General features: G+C 42.0%; 1 protein-coding gene across 1 annotated transcript in view; it reads right to left on the bottom strand.

Annotated features, from left to right (window-relative positions):
* CSMD1 (CUB and Sushi multiple domains 1) overlaps positions 1-23,446 on the bottom strand; it is a 4,035,193-nt gene that overhangs the window by 58,221 nt on the left and 3,953,526 nt on the right. The window contains 4 exon segments of the mRNA XM_029596871.1: positions 1,059-1,171; positions 4,477-4,638; positions 13,627-13,671; positions 20,156-20,335. Coding sequence (XP_029452731.1) covers positions 1,059-1,171; positions 4,477-4,638; positions 13,627-13,671; positions 20,156-20,335 — 500 coding nt within the window.

Raw genomic sequence — 23,446 nt, 5'->3', positions numbered from 1 at the left:
GGTCTTTGAAAATCTGCCCCTATGTGTAAGACCCCAGGGGATCTTGTGAAACCACTACTGTCTCTAGTGGTGGCCCTCAAAGAAAAAAAAGTAAAATAAGTACTATTTTAAAGTACTATGTTAAAGTCACAAATGCTCTGCCCTTCTATCCAAACCTCCCTCTTTTCAATAAATTGGCCTGCCTCAGATCCAAATGTCCATCCCACTCCAGCATTGGCATTTAACCAATCTAGCCCACATCCCCAGGCATATGGTTGTCTAGTTTGTCCCAGAGCACCCTCTTGGCTCTGAGACCAGCACACTTTAAAGTCAAAATGGCACCAGCTGGCTATCATACTAGATATTCCTATCACACGATAGGGGTATATCTAGTATGATGGATGTCTGTCACCATTTTGACTTGAGAGGGTGCCAGGCTTGGAGCCTAGGGGGTGCTCCAGGCTCCATTAGAACACCAAGTATGCCCTGAAGATTGCGCTAAGTTGGATTGGAGGTTGCGAGGTGAGCAGATGCCACTGATAGGGGGTGTGCACTTGTCCATTTTATTGGAAAGGGGAGTTTGGATAGGGGGGTGGGATGGGAAAATCATATTGTGACTTAATTTTGTTTTGGTTTTTTTTTTACTTTTTTCTCTTGAGGGCTGCCTCTAGAGGCAGCAGTGAGTTGAGCATGGTCTCACAAGACTCACAGTAGGTTTTACACACACTGGGGAGGGGTATTTCATATTGTGATGAACCTTTAAGAACCAGTCTGGGAGCATCGGGATGTGGGTTAGTGTCCCGATGTGCCCAGGTAAAATTAGCTACAAATGAGTTGTCCATGTCCGCCCAAACTTAAAAATGATCCCTCCCCCAACACCACCACCACAGAAAGCACCTCCTATCACCTTCCTCTGACCCATCTCCCTTACGTTAGAAGTCCTCATGTGGTAAAAGGGTAGATGCGATCCCTAGTCGCTCATATTCCACTAGCATTATTGTTCAAAGGATGGCTGGCTGACCTGAGCATCCACATAACTCTGCACGTGTTGTCAATGAACAGTAATTTGATATACTTACATATCCATCCAATGCCCAGTTGTCATTTTCAAACTTGCTTACAAAGGTCTCTACAGGCCCCTTTATCTGAAAAAGTTTTAAAAGCAAATGTGCCTCCTCTTTCTTGTAGACCCCTAGGAAAAAAACCCAAAAAAACTATTGCTTAAATACTCAATGATGCATTATAACAACATAGACTAACTAAAACATATCATTTTAAATTATTGCAAGACACATGGATGTTAACTTTCAACATGGCATGCGTCCGCACAAATGACTGCCTAGCTGCATGCACATGTGCACCAAATTTTAAGTAGGAGCATGCATGTGCACACAAATCTCGCTTCTAAAGCGTAAATAGAAGGATTTTAAAAGGGGCACGTGCCGATGCCATTCCCAGTTTTACCATTTCATCCCTAGTTCACCCAGTTAAGATGTAGATCCTCCAAACCTCCCTGGTTTGATAGCCTTAAGAACATAAGAACATGCCATGCTGGGTCAGACCAAGGGTCCATCAAGCCCAGCATCCTGTTTCCAACAGAGGCCAATCCAGGTCACAAGAACCTGGCAAGTACCCAAACACCAAGAAGATCCCATGCTACTGATGCAATTAATAGCCTTCATTCCCCCCAGTTAGACCCAAACCTTAAAACCCTGCAGATCTGCCTAGTTGCCTTTTTTTTTTTTTAACTTACACGGCATCCATAGCAGAAGTAAAATTATGCATCAGTGGGCCTCATCAAGCATTGGGTCACGTCAGTATTTACACACACATCTTATGTTCACTCCCCAAAATGCCCATGCTCATGTCCCACCCAGACCATGCCCACATCCTGCCCCTTTTTGAAAACTTACGAGATGCAAGCGCAGTGGGAGATACACATGTATCTCAGCAATTTTTAAAATGTGCTTGGAGAATGGAAGCCCAACTTCTTTGTGCATCCCCTAATTAATGCGTGCATTGGGCTTTTTTAATTTACCTCATAGGTTCTCAAATGTGATCCTTGAGGGTTAGAAATATGTGTGATTTTCAGAATACAAAAAAAAAAGTGAAATTTCAGGTTACCTCTGCCCCCAATTGAGAACCCTCATGGTATCAATGCAAATAGTGATAAATAATACTCAATCAGTGGTCTTGTGCTTGCAATGGTCTATAAACTTTATCTGTTCAAGGCACTGCAAGTATTGTCATCTACCACTCATGTATACTACTAAGAAAGGTACACAAAAATGAAAAATGTCCAATACTTATCTAGAATGAGTCAAAATTGCATAACACATTTCTTTTGCCCTCATATAGCTCAAATACTACTAATTACTTTTCATATTATTTACATCATTGGCAGAGATTGGCACTCACAGCATATTAGCTAAGTCTTAGGGAGATATAGACATGTATTCTTTGTGAAAATGTAAACAAGTGAGAACTGAAATTTAACACTGAAGTTGCTTTAGACTTAGTTTGGATTTAGCCAGACAGTGAGATCTGAAAATTCTGCTATACTGACCACCCCAAGATTATCAAATAACATTTTATCTAGCAAAAACTGTACACAGGTATCTCAGTGTTGGGGCAGGGGCATTCTAGGGTGAAGTCAGTAATTCAGCTAAGTTAGCTGGATAAAAGTTGTTTTCAGCATTCTCCAACTAAAATAGTCAGATAAACTTTTTTGGCTAACTTTACGATAGCCGAGAATAGCGGTGCGGGTGTGCAGTGGAATATCCAATGTCAGTCAAATAAGTTTCTGGCTAATTTTGCTGGCCGGAGATTTTCCGGATAGGCTGATCCAGTCTTGGTTTTACCTCACTACCTGAATGGATTTGTAGATCTGGTATCCCTACTGATTTCCTTAAGAAAAGCAAGACTAAAAGTCCATTCAGGCAGTACGGTAAAACTAGGACTGGATCAACCTGTTCTGAAAATCTGGAGCTTCTTGGCAACCTTGCCCATATCTATATTAAGAACATAAGAAAATGCCATACTGGGTCAGACCAAGGGTCCATCATACCCAGCATCCTGTTTCCAACAGTGGCCAATCCAGGCCATAAGAACCTGGCAAGTACCCAAAACTAAGTCTATTCCATGCTACTGTTGCTAGTAATAGCAGTGATATCCCTTAGTGACCAAATGCAGCTTTAATGAGGGAGGCAATTGCAGACACTATGACACTGGGTTGGTCTCTGACCTCCTCCCTTTATGGAGGTGTTTTTCCGGGGCTAGAGAGAAAATTAAGCTACCACATGGCCTGAGCCCCAGCACAGTTCAAATTACACGGTGGTAGAATCCACACAATGAATTGATGGAATGTAGTGTGGGGACTCAGGAAGGAGAGTATGAAGCTCCTGCTCCGTTTTCTTCTTCAAGGTGACCAGCAACTCTCCCACCCACCCTCTTATCACTTGGCTATTATTTTATTTTACTGCATGCTTTTGATTTTATGGCACAGCTTTGTCATGGGAATGGGGGTAGGGGTGAGGACAGGATACCTGAGTTATTAATTGATCATGGCAGTATGGATCCGCTTTAACCAGTTGGCAGCAGACAACACCCGGAGCAAGGTCAGCCATTGGTGCAATGGAAGGCTGTCACCCCAGATGATGTCAACATTGGTGGGAGTAGGACTAATCAAATACGATTAGTTCATCAGGGACATACTGGGGGTCTGGATCACGGCAACAAAAATGTATTTTGCCTTAAGGCCAGACTACCCAGGCTGGACAGATAATGGGAGAGGGGATTTCTTGTACTGTTTGATTCTGGTCTCATCAGTTGTTAATGTTAATATAGATGCAGCCCTGTATATCCACATTTATGTGTTTGTATTTCTTTGCATACTGTTTGCACTATTGTAAGCTGTGCCAAGAGGAAGATCAAACTGCTCATGTTATTTTAAACAATTTATATTCCAGCAGTGATTTCTAATACATTATATGCTTATAAGTCTTTTATGACCATTTTTTGTAAGGCATGTTTTTCTTCATATGCTTTATGTTGATGTTAATCAACATTATCTGATAAATGGCAAATATTTTTGTTCATTATCAGTCAAACAGATTTTTTTTGTTAAATCCCATTGTTGTTGGTAATACATTTCAAACTACAAATTTCATTGTTTCTCAAAATGAACCTATTTTCTGTAATTTATAATGACTGAAATTGTTATGACAAAGCTCAACTTGATTTGTAAGGTAATAGGATAAGCTGTACAATATTATGCACCAGGTCATGTTGGTTTGTCAAAACCTGAAGTCATTGTTCTCTGTGGCAATTTATGATAATCCACCATGAAATATTGTGGCAGACTTCAAATTAACATATGCTACTAGTGTAGCACAAGAGGTGCTGAGATGTGCAGAAACATCTCAATTTGATTACTTTATTCTACTGCAACAGTTTATGACAGTTACACTTTTTGACTGAAATGAAATGGGAAAGTACCTGATAATTTCAGCTCTACACTGGAAGCTTCTATAAGTGTTGCATTCACTTTTCTGCTTGTAGTATTAAACCAGTCAACAGTTAGAGTTGCAGTCTGCTTTTTCCCAAGGTATTCATAGAATCCTTTCCACACAGAATGAATAGAAAATACATCTGAGGGAACTGAGAAAAAAATGAAAAGACATCAAAATACCAAGAAGAAATTAGAAGTACTTATTGATAATCCCTACTATCACTGCCGTCAGCCTACACTGAGACAGAATCAATAGTCAAGAATTAAAATATAGCTGACACAGTCTGCCATGAGCTGTAGAGATGATCCATCTTAAGTTAGATTTCAGCACATGCAGTGCAAAGGAAAGATTAAGTATAGAAATGGAGTGGTATACAAAATATACTGCTGATCTATCTAAAAGTATATTTTTTATCTTATAAACTAAAGATTCTTAATTGAAGGCTATGACTAGAAAAAGTTCAATAAGAAGAAGAGAGGCATTTTTCTAGAAAATGATTTTGCAAACAAATTGAAATTTGGAGCAGATTTACAAAAGCTTTTTTTTCCCTTTGTGAGGCTATGGAAAGAAGAATAGTAAATCATGCCCTTAATAGGTAAAAACATGCATCAACATGTGGACAAAATCATATCTCGGATATAGTTAATGCATTTAATTAATCCTAAAGCTATATAATTGTGGATTGTGAACTTGAGGCTGATACAGTTTTTTGAAAGAAAAAAAGAGAATAGCATTGCCAAAGGTGTCCTTTAGGGATGTGCAGCAGGGACGGATACGTTTGATTCGGTATTCGTATTCGTCGGGACCCAAATCCATTACATCTGTTTTTGGGGATCCCGATTCGGCCATTAGTTACGTATGGTATTCGATTCCCATTAAAGTTAAAAAAAACAACCCATCCCAACCTTTTAAATTTAATTAACTACAACACCCCACCCTCCTGACCCCCCCCCCCCTCCCCCAAGACTTGCCAAAAGTCCCTGGTAGTCCAGCAGGGGTCCTGGAGTGATCTCCTGCACTCGGGCCATCGGCTGCCAGTATTCAAAATGGCATCGATAACCTTTGCCCTTACTATGTCACAGGGGCTACCGGTGCCATTGGTCGGCCCCTGTCACATGGTAGGAGCACAAGATGATGCCGGCCATCCATTGCTCCTACCATGTGGCAGGGGCCGACCAATGGCACCAGTAGCCCCTGTGACATAGTAAGGGCAAAGACTATCGGTGCCATTTTGAATACCGGCAGCCGATGGCCTGAGTGCAAGAGATCGTTCGAGGACTACCGCTGGACCACCAAGAACCTTTGGCAAGTCTTGGGGGGTCAGCAGGGTGTGGGTTTATTCGTTAGTGATACGTTGCATTCATGGGGGTTCACAAAACGTTTCAAAACCCCACGAATGCAACCAATAGGGACCTATATGTTGCAGAATGTGCATTCTTTCAAAACGAATGCACATCCCTAGTGTCCTTTACTATTACCAGAAAGAGAAAAAGGATAGTGTGAATGCATGTGTGTAAGCGTGACTACAAAGGGGAAGGGCCATTTTCAAAAAAATGATGTGGGTAAATTATCTTGACTGAAAATATCCCTCTTCAAATGCAGCTACAATTACATACAGGGGTATATTTTAAAAGGTGCACATGCGTCCATGTGCACGTGCTTCCTGGCACACACACATGGATGTGCCAATTTAATAACAAGTGCACACCAGCACGTGCATGTTACAAAATCCAGGGACTGGGCGTGCGCATGTGCAGATGGTGTGTACAGGGGGGCCTAATTTTATAAAGGTAGACGCAGCGATGAGATCGTGCCTCTCCCATTTCCAATTAAGGAGCAGACTGGGAGGGAACTTCCCTAACCCCCTGCCTAACCTTCCTTCCCCTTCCCTTCTCCTCCCCACCCCCTAATCCTAACCTACCTTACTTTTTTTTTTTTTATTTTGTAAGTTGCTGCTCCTCCGGAACAGAAGCAAATGGCCGCTGTACCAGCCACCTCCAGTCCCACCCTGGAACACCCCTTCCCACCCTCCTCCACGCGCTTTCTCTGGGCCTGGCACTTATTCACGTACTGTGGTTTATGCGCATGGCTGGGCCCATTTGAAAATTCACCCGCATGCATAAGGCCTGGCCACACTCAAAAACCCCGGGATTTACGCACCCCAGGCATTTAAAATCTGCCCAACAGAGTTCAGAGCACCTACTTTTAGCTGCATTAAGGTGTTCCTTTGGGACTATTTAAATCAAGAAGAAATATTTAACATATGTAATGTGCATGAAATTTTCTGAAGTACACGTACTATTTTTCCCCTGTCAACAGCCTTCATAGAAGACAGGTGCAAACTAGGCAGGCATTTTTAACTTGCATGTTATATGCTAATAATAGCTGCATGGTATCTCTTTGATATGGATGCACTATAAGTACCCATGCCATTTGCAGCTATGCAGACTTCATGAAAACTGCCCCATTTTTTTATTTATAAAAAACACAGTTTTAGTCTAAAATATATACACTAATTTAGGCATGCGTAGGGATCTTCGTTTTCATTTTTCATTTTATTTTTCCTAGGAATTTCAAAGTCATAACAAAAAACATCAGTGGAAAAATAACTGATATAACACACAGGAAAAAAATCAGTGGAAAAATCTTTTTTCCACTGACTTCTTGTTTATTCTAAAATTGAAATTCCAAGGCAAAATAAAGTAAAAACTGAAAACGAAGGTCCCTAGTAATGGGACCTTCATTTGTGCAATTCCATTTAAAAATGAATTAATTACCAATCTGTTACTTGACTATTACAAACATTTATATGAGAGATATAGTTATTGGTGGCCACTTTTGAGTCAAGCTTAACTTTGATGCACTGAGGATCAACACAAGGATTTTTACTGCTGCTAACAATTCATAATGTACCTGCCCCATCCTCCAGAAACAGAAAGCGAAAAGAGTAGGGATGTGCATTCGTTTGCAAAGAAATAGGAAATAAAGACGATATTTCCTATTTTGTTGCATTTCGGGGGGTTGACAAAACAAAAGGAAAACCCATGAAATTTCGTGTGGTTTTACTATAATTTTGGGAGGGGGGGAGAAAGGGCACATTAAAAAAAAAACCCTAAACCCACCTCAACCCTTCAAATTTAATTAATTACAAACCCCCACCATCCCAACCCCCCAAGACTTGCCCAAACCCCCCCCCCCCCTCGACTTGCCCAACCCCCCCCCCTCAAGACTTGCCAAAAGTTCCTGGTGGTCCAGCGGGGGACCCGGGAGCAATCTCCCCCCTCGGGCCATCGGCAGCCAGTAATCAAAATGGCACCGGTGGCCCTTTGCCCTTACCATGTGACAGGGGCTACCGATGCCATTGGTTGGCCCCTGTCACATGGTAGGAGCAATGGATGGCCTACACCATTTTATAAATTTGGGGAGTGGACCGAAATGGCCCACCCCGGACCCAAAAAATGAAACACCAACCTAACGCACGTGATAAACTCCTATCGCATGTGAAAAGAGCCTTTTCGCGTGCAATAAGATGCAAAAAAGCTGAAGGGGAGGAGTCAGGGCGGGGAGGGGAGGAGTCGGTGAGGAACATTATCTCCAGCAGTAGCGTGGCGAATAGCACCACCTTTTACGGTGGCGCTATTTGCACGAAAGGCTGCAGCTGGCTGAACTGCGGCCGGTGAAATCGCACTGCAAGTGCGAATGGCTGCAGCCTTTCGCAGGCCTGCCCCCCCCTTCACCCCCCTGACCCCTTTTTCACAGGATTCATCATTCCATGCAGAATGATGAATCCAGTCCTTAGGAGGTTATGCCTTCGCCATTTAGTTGATCACATCAGGAATGGATGAACACTGAGTTGTTTGCTAAATTATGATTCGGGATGTGTAGCCAGAAAGCTTTTTTTTTTCATTTTTTTTCTGTTTTATTACTTTTTTGGTTTCATTTCTTTTTAATGCACACATTTCTATTTAGTTTACACTATATTGATTAACTGTGTACTATTTTATAATATTTTTTTGATTGTGTGTACATGGCTTTATGCATTCTAGAAACTAATTTGGTCATAGAGACAACTATATTCATTGCAGATAACATTTTATTGTACCAACATATGAATTCTGCAAAAATGATCATAAACAGTAAGGGCCTGAATTTCAAAAGCATGTATGCACTTAAAATAGGTTTTACATATGTAAATGCACTTTACCTATGTAAGTGGGCTTTTGAAAATTGCTACGATATATGCCATTGAACTGTCCATAGGATTTACCTGCATAAGTATACTTTAGGTGAGTAAATGACTTTTGAAAATTGCTATATTTACCTGAGTAATTCCTTTGAAAATTCACCTCTTACAGTTCTGTGTAAAAGTTTAGGCTCTCATGGTCAAATTGTATATTTCAATGAACAAAGGCTGACTTGGGGGTCATTTTCACGTGCGATACCTAGATTGGGGTGGGTTCTGGTGGCGACTACACCGGAAGGGAAGGAGTCGGGGCAGCACCAGGGCGGATGCCCCGAAGATACCGCTGATGGCAAAAAGGTAAGGAGCCTTATCGCCATCAGTTACGCAGCCAATAGGACCACCTTTCATGGTGGCGTTATTGGTTTGTGAAAGTCGGCAGTGATAGCACTGCGGTGGTGCAATCGCTGTCGGCTTTCGCAGGCCCGCCCCCCACTTCGGCCCCCCCCGCCCCCCATTACCACCGGATTTTCTAAGTTCTGCAACTTAGAAAATCCAGGCCTTAGCCTCTGTGTGATACAAAATTAAACCAACATTTTTATACATTGTTTAATAGTTTAATACAGAATTACTATTTATTTAATAATTTTTAATAGACTGAAAATATTTAAAAAGTGAATATGGCATATGCAAATGTTTGAACAATGTTCCAGTTGATTCATCACTTAAAAAAAATGTTAGTAAGTCCCAATAATTTGATTGCCTCATTAAGCCTTCAGTTAGACAGGTTAAAACAATGCCATGGTTTTAACAAATACATAAACTTTTTCTGCAACCTTATCACAAAATTTATCATCAAAAATATACCAAGCAAAACCTTGATAAGCCTGAATCTTTTTGGAACACAGTGTTTGGGACTGATGAAATTAAAATTGAACAATTTTGTGAAAAACACATAAGATACATTTGGAGAAAAAAGAGGGAACCATTTGAAAAAAAGAACACCTTCCCAGCCATTAAACATGAGGGTATATCCATTGCATTTTCATGTTGGATGGAAGCTAGTGGCAGAGGAAATATTATACAGGTGGAAAGAATGGATTCAAATAAATATTAACATATCCTAGAAGCTGAAAAGAGGTTAGATATTTCAGAAAAATAATCTGAAACCTACCTCAAAATCAATCATGAATTACTTACAGGAAAGAAAGATGAAGGTTTTGGAATGCAAGGAGACCTAAAAGTATGTCTGAGATAGAAGAATAGGAAACATTTCCAAAAGTAAGAATAGAAAGGCTCCTAGGTTGCTACAGACAATATATGAAAGCTCTTATTTCTGCCAAAGGCTGTGCTGAAAAGGTGCACAATCTGTTTGCACATACCATATTCATTGTTTAATTATTTTGAATCTTAAAAAAATATGTAAATACATAGTAATATATGCATTAAGGGCTGGATTTTAAAACACCTATGCATGTAACATTTTCAAAGGCCTGACTACGTGCATAAACCACCGGGATGCGTGTAAGTCCCGGGGTTGCTGAAAGGAGCAGTCCGGGAGATGGGGCGGGGTGGTGCGGGGGCAGGGCAGGGTGGGGCTAGAGGCACCCAGCACAGTGGCCATTTGCTGCTGTGCCGGGAGATTGCATGCCGGCAGGGTGCTGGCACGCGCAACTTGCGCCTGCTTGAAGCAGGTGCAAAAGGTAGGTTAAAGCTATTGGGGGGTTTAGGATAGGGCTAGGGGCAGGAAGATTAGGGGAAGGGGTAGGAAGGTTAGTATAGGGGGTAGGGAAGTTCCCTCCCAGGCCGCTCCTAAATTGGAGCGGACTGGGAGAGAACTGTGGAAGGTCACGGGGGTTGGCACGCACAGGTTGTACAAATGTGCACCCCCTTGCATGTGCCAACTCTCGATTTTATAACATGTGCACACCGGTGCGCACATGTTATAAAATCACGTGTGCATGTGTGCTCGCCAGGTAGCGCTTGCACATGGAGGTGTGCGCGCAAATTTTTCAAATCTACCCCTAAATTTGCAGAAAGGTCTATCTTTATATATATATTTAAACATTCTTATTAATTGAGTCCCCAACAATGCTATTTACAATATCAACATACATAATAAAATCACTAACAGGGTCATTCATCAAAATGCAATGGACTGTTATTGCATGCATTAAGGCAATAACGCCATAACATGCAATAAATGCATCGTGACTTTAACATTTAAATGAGGGAAAGGAGAGGGGTTAGAGCGGGGTTTGGGCAAGGTTACAAAAATTTCGATGCCAGATTTGGAACACATTATCGTCGGCAGTAGCACTGGAATTAACTACACCTTTCCTTTTGGCACTATGGGGGCAATAGGGTGTAGTGCAGCCGCAACCATGGTAGGAGAGAATACACCACCATGATGCGGCCGCAGCTCATTATTGCCCCCACCCCTTTTTTTTTTCACGACTCTTCATACTGCTCTATTTATAGCTCTATTTATAGCAGAATGATGAATATCAGGGTAAATTACTATGTAAAGGTTGTGTCAGCTTCTATTCACTTATAGATTAATTCAGACATATAATATGACAGGGTTCCTAAACTTTTGCATACAGCAATATATCTAAAGAATATGAAGGAAAGATCTAGATGGTTTCAAAAGTTAATGTACTTCATTCAGTTTGTATTGTTTTATGTTGATCTAATATAAGGCATTACTATAAAAATAATGCAACTTTCTGTAGAACTAATAGGTTTTGAGTACTCTACATGGCAAAAAAAACCCCACATATAAATCTTGGAAATCTAATTGGAGCAAGTATTCATATATTGTATTACGAGTGTAGTCAATTTGAAATAACTGGACCTATTAACAGCTGGAGTTTCTTCCAAGGAACTGAGACCTTCTCTCTATCTGTTGAGAACAGGTTGAGACAGTTTGAATCTAGAGATATTAAGTTTTATAAAAGAACAAAGGACAAGAGAGTGTAAATAGACCAAGACTTTCAGGCTTCATATGAATAGAAGTCCATAAATGAATAACATTCATATTATTTCTTTCATACCATTCTCATAGTAAAATCTTTTGGACCTTGTTCTGCAAGACTCTCATATAGCATACAAAATACTATATGATCTTTATTTTCCTTAAATGTTTTGTTAAAATAGATGAAAATAAAACTGATTTGAAGATTTTACAGGCACAAAGAGCCGGATTTTAAAATGGTTACGTGCACCGGGCCTATTTTAAAAAGGCCCGGCGACGCGTGTAAAGCCCCGGGATGCACGTAAGTCCTGGGGCTTGCAAAAAGGGGCGGAGTGTGGGCGGGGAGGGGCGGCCTAGGGGTGTGGTGGGGCGGGGCCAGAGGACACTCTGTGGGGCCAATGCAATACAGTATGCTCAGCCGAATGCACTGTTTAATCCGCTTTCGGACGTTGGTTAAATAGGCGCTAATCTACCCCCTAATGGATTAGGGGGATTAGCACCTATTTAATGTGCATCTGACGCGGAGTGAATGAGTTAGCGCTCATTCACTCCAAATGCAAAAAAATAAATGTGCGTCTCAGACGCACAATTATCGCTCAGATATTAAAGCCTGCCTGGAGCAGGCGTTAATAGCTGAGCGCACTGAAAAAAAGTACAGAAAAGCAGAAAAAACTGCTTTTCTGTACTTTTTTAAAGTTAAAAAAAAAAGAAAAAAATAACTCTGCCGGCCGCTTTGAAGACCGACGCCGATATGCTCGGTGCCGGTTTTCATAACCAGCTGACTGCAGTTATGAAAACCTATGTCGAGTTTATCGGCATCAGTGTTCATAACCGGCAGACCGCCGGTAACTGCAGGGTCATGTTAGCAAGGAGGCGCTAAGGTCGCGCTAGCGACCCTAGCGCCTCCTTGCTAGCCCAACCCCCTAATTTGTTTATTGCATAGCGCCCCCTTGCAGGACCCATGTGTGCGCTAAGAAAGAGGGCACTGAAAAGTCAGCGCCCACTTTCCGCAAATTTTATTGCATCGGCCCCTGTGGGAGAGTCACGTGCCAGCAGGCTGCCAGCTCGCACAACTTGTGCCTGCCAGGAGGCAGGCGCAAAAGGTAAGATAAACATTTTTTGGGGGGGTTAGAATAGGGTAGGGGTGAAAGGTTAGGGGAAGGGGTAGGAAGGTCAGGTTAGGGAGAAGGAACGGGGGAAGGCAGCGCAGCTCAGCATGCGCAAGGTGCACAATTGTGCACCCCCTTGCACGCGCCGACCCCTGATTTTATAACTTGTGTGCGCTGCACACGCAAGTTATAAAATCGGGTGTACACGTGCGTGCGCCTGGTAGCGCCCGTACATGTAGGCTGCGCACGCTCCTTTTAAAATCTACCCCAAAGAATTTAATTTTTCGATGAAAAAAATAAATCATATTGATGCATTTGTCTGTGGAGACAAATAGAGTGACAAAATCTGATGAGATGTTATACAACACATCAGCAAAGAAATTCAAGCTACGCAGGTTTCAGAGCATTGGGATTAAATGAAAGCATTTAGAATGCAAAATAGAAGCATTAGGGGTCCATCTGCCAACAATTATTTCAGTTAAAAATTTACAAGAGCACTTGAATCTTCTTGGTAACAAAATGGGCAGCATTATCCACATGAAAAAAAAATCTTGCTAATTTAGATGAAAAAATGTTTCAGACTTAGCATATTAAAATGTCTGTAACTGAAAACATTCTCAACAGTAATCTACTTTGTGTCAGAATCATTTGCTATGTGATGATGTAAGTTCCAGGGATATAATTCTAGAAGAAAACTCTTTATACAGCACATTATGCTAGAAGTACCAGTGACAGCTGTCGCACATGATGATTAGTCAGAGATTCATCATACTCAAGGCTAAAAATATATAATTTTATTACTAATGGCATACACAAAAAAACATATCCATTTCCTGTAATTAAAATGTAAAAATCTTCCCGCATACAAACCTGGAATCTTAGCTAGGGTTTCATTAACTTCTCTGATCCCTTTATCTAAACAAAAAGAAAAAAAAATAGAAAAGTGAAATATTGTTTAGGAAAAGAGTGAAAGGGGGTAAACTCAGGAATAATCTAAAGAAATATGGCTTTACAGAAAGGGTGGTAGACACATGGAACAGCCTCCCCATGAAGATGGTGGGGATGAGGAAAGTATCAGTATCCAGGAAAATATGGGACCATCACAGAGGCTCTCTAAGGCAGAGGAAGGGACTATAAAGCAGAGCAGGAGATGTGGATGGGCCATATTAATGTTTTCTGTCATCATGGTCTATGCTTTATATTGATAAATGGTGCAAGTTACTGACATATACTGGTAGATTTTTAAAAAGGTGTGCGCAGGGAAAATGGTGGTTACGCTCGTGGCCGGGCCTTGAGCACGCTGCATGCATTTTAGAAGGGGCCCGGCCACGTGGGTAACCTCCGATATGCGCAGAAGTGCCGGGCCGAAGGAAAGGGGTGGTCAAGGGGGCGGGGAGGTGCAGGGAGGGGGCACAGGGAGAGGCGGGGCCGGAGGTGGCTGGTACAGCAGCTATTTGCTGCTGAACCGGGGAAGAGACCAATGGCACACGCAAGTTGCTACTGCTCCAACGGAGCAGAATGTAACAAAATAAAATTACAAAAAGGTAGGAGATAGGGTTTAGTGGTTGGGGAGGAGAGGGGAAGGGGAAAGGAGGTTAGGGTAGAGGGTAAGGAAGTTCCCTCCCAGTCTGCTTCAATTAAGGAGCGGAATGGGAGGGAACTGGGGAAGGCCGGGATGCGTCGCCGTGCGGGAACTGCATAAGTGCTCCCCCACATGTGCGTGCCGCACGCACACGCACGAGTGGATTATGTTATAAAATCGGCAAGTCCATGTGTGCACGCCGTGAAGCGCGCATACATGGACGTGTGTGCGCACCTTAGAATATCTACCTCATAGTAGACAGTTTTCAGCAGCCCATGGCTATGAATATTATGCATGCACTTTTGTATGTGTGTACCTTGTAGCTAACTTTCAAAAGATAGCTTTCTGGGAAATGATCCAACTGACCCCATGGAAGGGGAAACTATATAAACACTTTTTTTTTTTGGGGGGGGGAAGGTTAATAAATAATACAATTTCTTTTTTAGTGTTTGAATACTAGGAGTACATGTGAAAATGAGAGGGAATGTGAGAAAGAGCAATGAATGGGGAGAAGAGATATGGTGGGGAGGCAGATGAGTGACTAGTGTGTGGAGATGTTTGTGTAGGAGGTAGGATTTTTATTTATTTATTTATTTATTTACTTTTATATACCGGTGTTCAATTTTACATATCACATCGGTTTACATTTAAACAAAATTTGCAGGAACTTATGCGTTACCTTTGTCAAATATGATGAGTGGATGCGTTTTGAAAAAGAGTAGTACTGTTGTGTACTGTGCTGATTACATGAGGTAAGATAAATACCAATTAGCCTATCCAGTCTGCCCAGTTATTATGGTCTACACTGTTAAGTATATATCCCAGCTTCCAGAAATACAGTTGACCGCTTGGAGGCTATCACACTTTCCCAAGTCAGTTTTTTGGTCATCCTCTTTGGTTCTTTACTATTCTGGGTAGATGAGCATGTAAATTCCCATACTTAATCCAGTATTTACCAGTTCCTCTCCCTCGTGCCTTAACATCCAGCTTTATAATAATCTAAACAACTACTAAGACTAATGTGGCTGTTGTCTGAACATCTGTGACCTTATTGTATAATACCTGCCACCACCAAACATCTAGAATCAACTCTTGGTTTCTGAGGAGTTTTAGTCTGTTGGTACAAGCCTTGTTAGCCTATCACTTATGATAGGCTAACAAGGCTAATTTATGAGCTAATTTAATTGTGAAACTGTCTTTCAAATCAGCAAGAAATGACACCATGATAGGACTTTTTAAAAACGTTTTCTTGAGTCTTTTATTTGAATTTGATTCTGGTGTTATTGGCTGGAATACAAGAAAAAGTATGTTAATGGCTCTCTGTTAGGAAAAGAAGATTACAAATTAATTGTCCTCACTCCTTATTAGGGATGTGCAAAGCCTGAACCTATCAGTTCGGGCTTTGTTTTCGGTCTGCCATGGGAAATTTTGGATTTCCTGTGGTTCGGGCCTGTAAAATTCAGGGAGACCCGAATTTCATTTTAGTGCACACTAATGGGGTAAGTTAGTGTGCACTAACATTTTTTTCATTAGTGCTCACTAATGGGAGCTAGTGCGCACTAATGGGGAGTTAGTGTGCACTAACCCCATTAGTGCGCACTAAACCCGAAAATGAATTTTTCCCAAAATTTCAGGAAAAATTCCTTCGGGTTTCAGGCTCCCTGAACCAGGACGAATGCCCATCCCTACTTCTTATAGGAAACAATGGAAAATATTCTCTTGGGAACCAGAAAAGGAACAGAGTAGGGTGACCAAAATGATAAAGGGGAAGGAATGGCTCCCCCCTAGAAGGAAAGGGTAATTAGATTATGGCTCTTCAGCCTGGAAAAAGATGGCTGAGGGGTGATATGATAGAGGTCTATAAAACCTTCAGTGGGGTAGAATGGCTAAATAGGAAACTTTTATTTATCATTTTAAACAGAACTATAGCTAGAAGACACTATATGAACATAATAGGTAACACAATTAAACAAATCAGAGAAAGTATTTTTGCACACAGCACACAATTAGACTGTTGCCAGAGAATGTGGTGAAAATGTAGCTTGGTTTAGTTCTTGGAGGTAAAATCCATAAACCATTATTATCCATGTAGACTTGGGAAAGTCATTGCTTATTCCTGGTAATGAGCAAGAAAGACTGGATCTATTCTTTTTAAAAAAAAACATTTTATTGAAATAATAAATAGTATATAACCTGTAAAGTACCTAAAAAGGAAATACATAAACACTAACAGCATGGATACTCATTACTTAGATCCCTTCCACTAATGGGTGAGACCCCTTCCTACCCACCCACATCCCCTGATCATCCCTCGTGGCAGCCCCAGTGAACAAAAAGATGAAATTGCCTGATATAGTCTCAGAGCAGGCCGCACTGCTTCCTCCCGAAACCTGCTATATTTTTACAATTTTGCTCCCCTCAGGCCAGGGCCTCCCCCCTCACCCCCCAGCCCTTCACTCAATACCCTCCCCTCAGCTGTGGCTGTTAATCTCTGGTGGCTTAGTGTGCCCAGAGCACCCCCTAAGCTCCGGACCCTGCATCATCACAGATAAAATGGTGCCAGCCATTATGCCTCTATCACACACAAACAAATTGGGGATTAACTAGCAGGAAAAGGAAGGTAAAATATTGCCCTCATATGCCCTTGGTGAGTCCTCACATGGAGTACTAAGTTCAGTTCTGGAGATCATATCTCAAAAAGTATAGAGACAGGATGGAAACAGTCCAGATAAAGGTGACCAAAAGGGTAGAGGGGGTCTGTTTCAGAAGACCAACGAGGAGAGCTGAAGGATCTAAATATGTATACTCTGGAGAAGAGGAAGCGCAGGGGAGACATAATATAGACCTTCAGATACCTGACAGGTATTAATAATGCACAAACTTACAACCTTTTCTATTCGAAAGGAAACAATAGGTCTAGGGGTCATGATATGAAACCCCAAGGAGGACAACTCAGAACCAATATTAGGAAACATTTCTTCACAGAGAGGATAGTGGATGCCTGGAATGCCCTCCCAGAAGAGGTGGTGAAGATGAGAAAAGCAAATTAATTCAAAATAGCATGGGACAAACACTGTGGATCCCTAAAGGCCTGAGGTTGGAAATGAAGAACGGGGGAGGTATAACATTTCTGTACAGGGTAACCTGCACAGAGCGGCAAATACTACCCTTAACAGAATGCATGGAGGTAACTTGCATGAGGCGGCAGTTACTACCATAAGCATATTGTTGGGCAGACTGGATGGGCCATTTTGTCTTTATCTGCTGTCATTACTATGTTACCAGAGGATATAATCAAAGCAGGGTTTAAAAGAGGTTTGGATAAGTTTCTGGAGGAATAGTCCATAAAATTAAAAATACTATTTGCCAGGTATATTAAAGAAAGCCATTGCCAAGCCTGAGAGTGAGTAACAGGAAACAGACCTACTATATGGGATCTGCTGGGTAACTGTGACCTGGACTGGCTTCTGTCAGAAACTGGATGCCGGGGATGGATCACAGTCTTTCCCGGTATCACATTTGTTATGTTCAAATGTTTCCATTTTTCATTCCCTTTCCTTTTCCTCCATGAATCCCCTATCCCCTCCTTCCTCTGTGCCTCTATCCTCCTGCATCTAATATAACATTACAAGCCGTAAAGCCCGTTAAAACGGGCTACATCCCTCTGTCTCTCACCTCCCCCTCATTCTCTCTCCCCTCACTCTTCACCACCCCCCTCCCCCTCCCCCACCCACTCCTCTCCACCCTCCCTCTCCTCTCACTCAGTCCCCCCTCTCCCTCACTCCCCCCTCTCCCTCACTCCCTCCCACTCAGTCCCCCCTCTCCCTCCCTCCCACTCACTCAGTCCCCCTCTCCCTCCCTCCCTCCCACCCACTCACTCAGTCCCCCTCTCCCTCCCTTCACCCACCTCCATTTCCTCCCGGCGCCGTAAGCGCGACTTCCCGCAACCCTCACCCGGCTCCATTAACTCCTCCCGCTCCTGCCGGCAGATCTCGGGGGGGGTCACTCCCGCGCGCGCGGCAGTGACCCCCCCGAGATCTGCCGGCAGATCTGGGGAGGAGAAGCAGCGGCACCGCGCGCTGCGCGCGGCGCCGCTGCTTCTCCTCCCGCTCCTGCGGCCCCACCGCCATTTTTTTTTTCTGATCGACATCCTTGCCCGCACATGCGCAGTAGAGCTGCGCTCTACTGCGCATTTGCGGGCCGTCGGTCACAGGCCATTTATAAGGTAGATTCCTCCTAAGATCTCTTCTTCATTTCCCTCTTTTGAGATCCTTTCTCTATTCTGACATCCCCTCTCTTTCTAATCATAGAAACATGAAGGCAGGAAAAAGACCATATGCCCATTCTGTCTGCCCATCCGCCCAATTAATTTAATGTTATAGTTCCCATCACCTCCTTATAGATCCCCTGAATTTATCCCATGCTTTCTTAAATTTAGATACCATTTTTGTCTCCACCACCTCCACTGGGAGACTGGTCTGTGCATTCACCATCATAGAAATATTTCCTAAGATTACTCCTGAATCTACCTCCTTTCACCCTCATCTCATGACTCCTCATTCTACAGCCTCCTTTCTGTTGAAAGAGGCTCACCTCCTATGCATGGAAACCTTGAGATATTTGAATGTCTCTGTCATATCTCTCCTATCTAGGTTTTCCTCCAGGGTGTACATTTAGATTTTTACGCTTATCCCCATATGCTTTAGAATGAAGATCGCTGACCAGTTTAGTAGCCAGCCCCGGACCAACTCTAACCAGTTTATATCCATTTGAAGGTGCGGTATTCAGAATTGTACATAGTATTCCAAATGAGATCTCACCAGGGACAATACAGGGGCAATATCATCTCCTTTTTTCTGCTGACTATTCCTCTCCCTATGCAGAGAATGGTCTTTCTGTCTTTTACCGTCACTTTATACATCTGTTTGGCCAACTTAAGAAAATCAGATACAATCACTAGAGTCAGAAAGGTCAGAAAATGACTTTTCATAATAAAGTAAAAAAAAATAAAACACTTCAATTGGCAAATATATGAAATATACAAATTTTCCACATAATAGCCACAGAAGTTTGAAAACTCTGCCACAGAATTGTCTAACTCTTACCACAGATTCTTGAAAACCACAGACACTGATTATAGACCACGCACTCACAGCCATGTGCACCCAGCCTTGTTCCAGCTCATCCCTGGGCATGGACACCACCAAGGGCTAAGTTGGCACAAGGTTGGATGCACATGATTATGAGTGAATTGTCTATAAACAGTGGCCCTAGTTTTCAAGATTCTTTGATAAGAGTTAGCAAATTCTGTGGCAGATTTTTCAAAATTCTGTGTTTATTATATGTCAAGTTTGCATAATGTTGCATATATTTGCCAATTCTTTTTTTTTTTTTTTTTACTTTAACAAAAATGTCTTTTTTATGAACATGGGCATTCAGAGGGTTGCCTCAAACACCAGAAAATTAAAAAAAAACAAAAAAACTTTACACATTTTCTTTTCTTTTTTCTTTCATCCTGATCACAGTTTTCTTTTTTATACCAGTTTTCAACTGAGAGAGAACTTTTCTGATGAACAAGATAATGTAGTTTTTAAAAAGTCATTCTTTAATAGCAAAGAAGAACGGGGTAGCATTACCTTTCTGCTGTCGTTGTCATGTTCTTTCAGCAGTGGACAATGACTGTTATACCAGTGTTGATTGTGATGGCGATTAAATATGAATATAAGATTATGAAGTTTACACCAGCTATGTATGTAAACAGCATATGTAATACTATACATACACATTTACTTTTTGATCATATGAGTAGTTACTTACGTTTACACACAGGTGATTTTCCTGTCCATTTCATATCAGCTTTACAAGTCCGATGTTCAGATCCACCCGCAAGGAAAAATCCTGGCTGACATGTGTATATTAATGTGTACCCTAAAGTGGGTAGATCAATGGCTCTCACATTGGCATGGCTTGGAGTTTCTGGTTGTCTACATGCATGAGCTGAAAGAAGATTATTTTGATAGAAAATAAGAACACTTATTAGACAATCGTGTAGAAATGTGTTCAAATAAAACTAAAATAAAGGCATCGTGAGCATTATTTTATAGAAATACTGATTATTCACCAAGAAACTCAATAAAGATGGTAATCAAAATGTGGTAAGACTGTGCACAAACGCAGTAAACAAGACACACTGAAAATGAAAAAATTAAGAGGGAAATAATGAAAACCATTTCCATGGAAATGGGTTGTTTTTGAATTGCTAGGTCTACCCTCTGTGAGGGTAAAAGTCTGCACCAATGTCTGCAATGCAGGGTTTTTACATGCTTATTTCAGTAGGTGTTCCTGGGGCAGGGCGAGTTCAGGACAGGCAACTCCGTGCGGCACTTTAGATGTTCAAAACTTTTGAGTATTTTAGTTTTTCTCAAAAAACAGCCACTCAGAAAGCAGAAGTGGGTAGTTTTTCTTTTGATTATTGTAGCAAACCTTGGGAGTAAAAATTCCACACAGGCTGTGAGTAGTTTGATTACTGCACCCTAAAGGGAGGGCGGTGCAATTTCAAGTTGTGCATCTTGAGGCAAAGCTCATGGATACTTTTTACCAATGGACTTTGCTCCACATTTCCAAATACAGATACGTGCAAACTTTTCATTTGAAACTTCCTATGGGTACAAAATACCTTTAGACATTTGTACTTGATTTTTCTGTGTGAGTATGGTATTTTCCTCCCCTGACTAACTCCCCCCCATCCCCCCAAGGCAAGCCTCCTCTTAACCTTGCTAAAAGTACGGGCACTGTGGAAAAGTGCCCATACTTTTAGCTGCATTGAGGGAGGGCAGTTTTCAGACAGATGATTTATACAGGTAATGTGTTTATTTTATATTTAGCTCATTCCTTTTCACTGGTAGCTCAAAGAAAGTTACAGTAATTATTTTCCATATCCCTGAGGGCTAACAATCTAAGGGGCTTATTCACTAAACAATTTTAAGCCATTTACTGTGTGGCAAACCCTGTTTTTTTGCATAGTATATGATCCAATGTGGGGATAATGGAAGGTATTTGAAATACCTTGCATTATTTCAGCCCCAGCACCATAAGTATTTAAATGAATGTATTACCATATAAACTCATTCTGATCTGCTCATAAATAACCCAAACGATGCAAATCAAATAATGTAGCTTGCTGAAAATTCTGCAAGCTGCACTACTTGACCTGAAGTTAGTTACAACTCAAAAGTTGTATCTAAGTTCCCTTGGAAGCACAGGGACATTAACACACATTCTAAAGGTACTGGGACTCTGTGTTAAACAGGCCACGAAACCCAAGAAAACTTGTTCCCCAAAATAATTCAAAACACCATATACTCTCACTGCCCCTGGAAGTGGCCCTTTGTAGAAATAAGAATAAAATAAATTGTTTTATTTTGCTTTCAGACCCCACCCCAATCCTCACTTCAATTCAAAAATCTGGCCACTCAAGGCCCAATCCCTCCCACCCCAGTCTAACCTAACCTATGGTCCAAACAGACTCACAATTCTATCCATGGTGCATGGTGGTCTAGTGAGGGTTCAAAGCATCTCCTGGGCTCCAGGCTTGGGGGCTATCATTTTTCAAAATGTTGATGTTCAGCCTTTGCCCCATCCTATGATAGGGGCACAGGCTGGGTGGTGTCATTTTGAATAATAGTCACTACCAGGTCTGGAGCCTAGGGCACTCTGGACCCAATGGGCCACCAGAACTAGATTTAGACCTGTGAGTTTGGGGAGGTCCAGAGGTTGGGCTAGGGTAGGGGTCTTGAGCATCAGGAGGACAGATTTTTGTAATGAATGGAAGGATTGAGGGATGGGGCCTTGCAACAAAATAAACATAAACAGATTGCTTCCAATGGCAGTTGGGGGGGGGGGGGGGGAGCCAGGGGTCTATGAAAATCCCAGAGTTTTCTTTCCAACATTTGGGGGGTTGACGTGAGGCCCTCAGTCCCTTTAAGCGATGGCAGTCCTACAGTTCAGGAGCCATCATTGTGTGACGTTTGCAGGTATTTACTGCTGAGGTATTTTTTCCTGTGGTATTTAACCACGAGGAAATATATTGCAGAGATCACAAAGTGGCAGAAGGTATTACCATAGCGTTGTGACTCCCCAGGTATTTTTCAGGAAAAAAAAGTTAAAATTAAAAAAAAAAAATTAAAAATCGGCCCGCGGGTTAGAAGACGGACGCTCAGCTTTGCTGGCGTCCGTTTTTCGAACCCGTGGCTGTCAGCGGGTTTGAGAACCGATGCCGGCAAAATTGAGCGTTGGCTGTCAAACCCGCTGACAGCCGCTGCTCCTGTCAAAAAAGAGGCGCTAGGGACACACTAGTGTCCCTAGCGCCTCCTTTTACCGCGGGCCCTAATTTGTATAGGCCACCCTCCTGAACCGCGCGTCCAGGAGAGTGGCCTGTGCGCGCGCCGGGAGAGCGGGCGCTCGCCAGCTCTCCCGCGCGTTCTTCTGAATCGGCCTGTAGGCTACTCCTTCTCTCCTATTTATCTCTTTGAATGGTTTTAAAATGTGTTCTCCATGTGAACTGTTAACATACTGGCAGAATTAGTATAGTATAATTCTGTTACAGACAATAAGTCATGGCTTTTTCAATGCAAAGTTCATAATTTCTTTATAACCAGTTTATTTTTAATCCATATAGGAATCTATTTACTAAAACGTGATATCATTAAATATGCATAATATAATCAGGCTAGCCACTAACGTTTTAGCATGATGAAAAACTATGCCAAAGCAGGCATTAACATGCATGATAAAAACTGGTATGCTGACACATTCAAAATACCCGGTACTATTATAATGAGCTTATCAGCTCTTACCACTCTACTCTTAACATTGATAAATTTACCAAGGCCATCCAGCACTGGTAAATTTAGCACCGGCTGGAAAGTGGTGTTAAATATTAGCATGCCAACTTTTCCGGCATGTTACCATTAAACGCCAAGCTCTGGACCCTCATTCCCCAACACTAAAGAAAACCCCACCAGCGCTAATCCACCTAACATGTAACAGTAGAACTTTGGACCATATACATCTCTCTGATTCAAATAAATTGTCTGTAGGGCAGCACCC

This window comes from Rhinatrema bivittatum, chromosome 3, assembly GCF_901001135.1.
Source record: "Rhinatrema bivittatum chromosome 3, aRhiBiv1.1, whole genome shotgun sequence".
NCBI classification, from domain to species: Eukaryota; Metazoa; Chordata; class Amphibia; order Gymnophiona; family Rhinatrematidae; genus Rhinatrema; species Rhinatrema bivittatum.
Note: the sequence above shows the minus strand (reverse complement) of the source record. Positions and strands in the feature narration are given on the sequence as shown.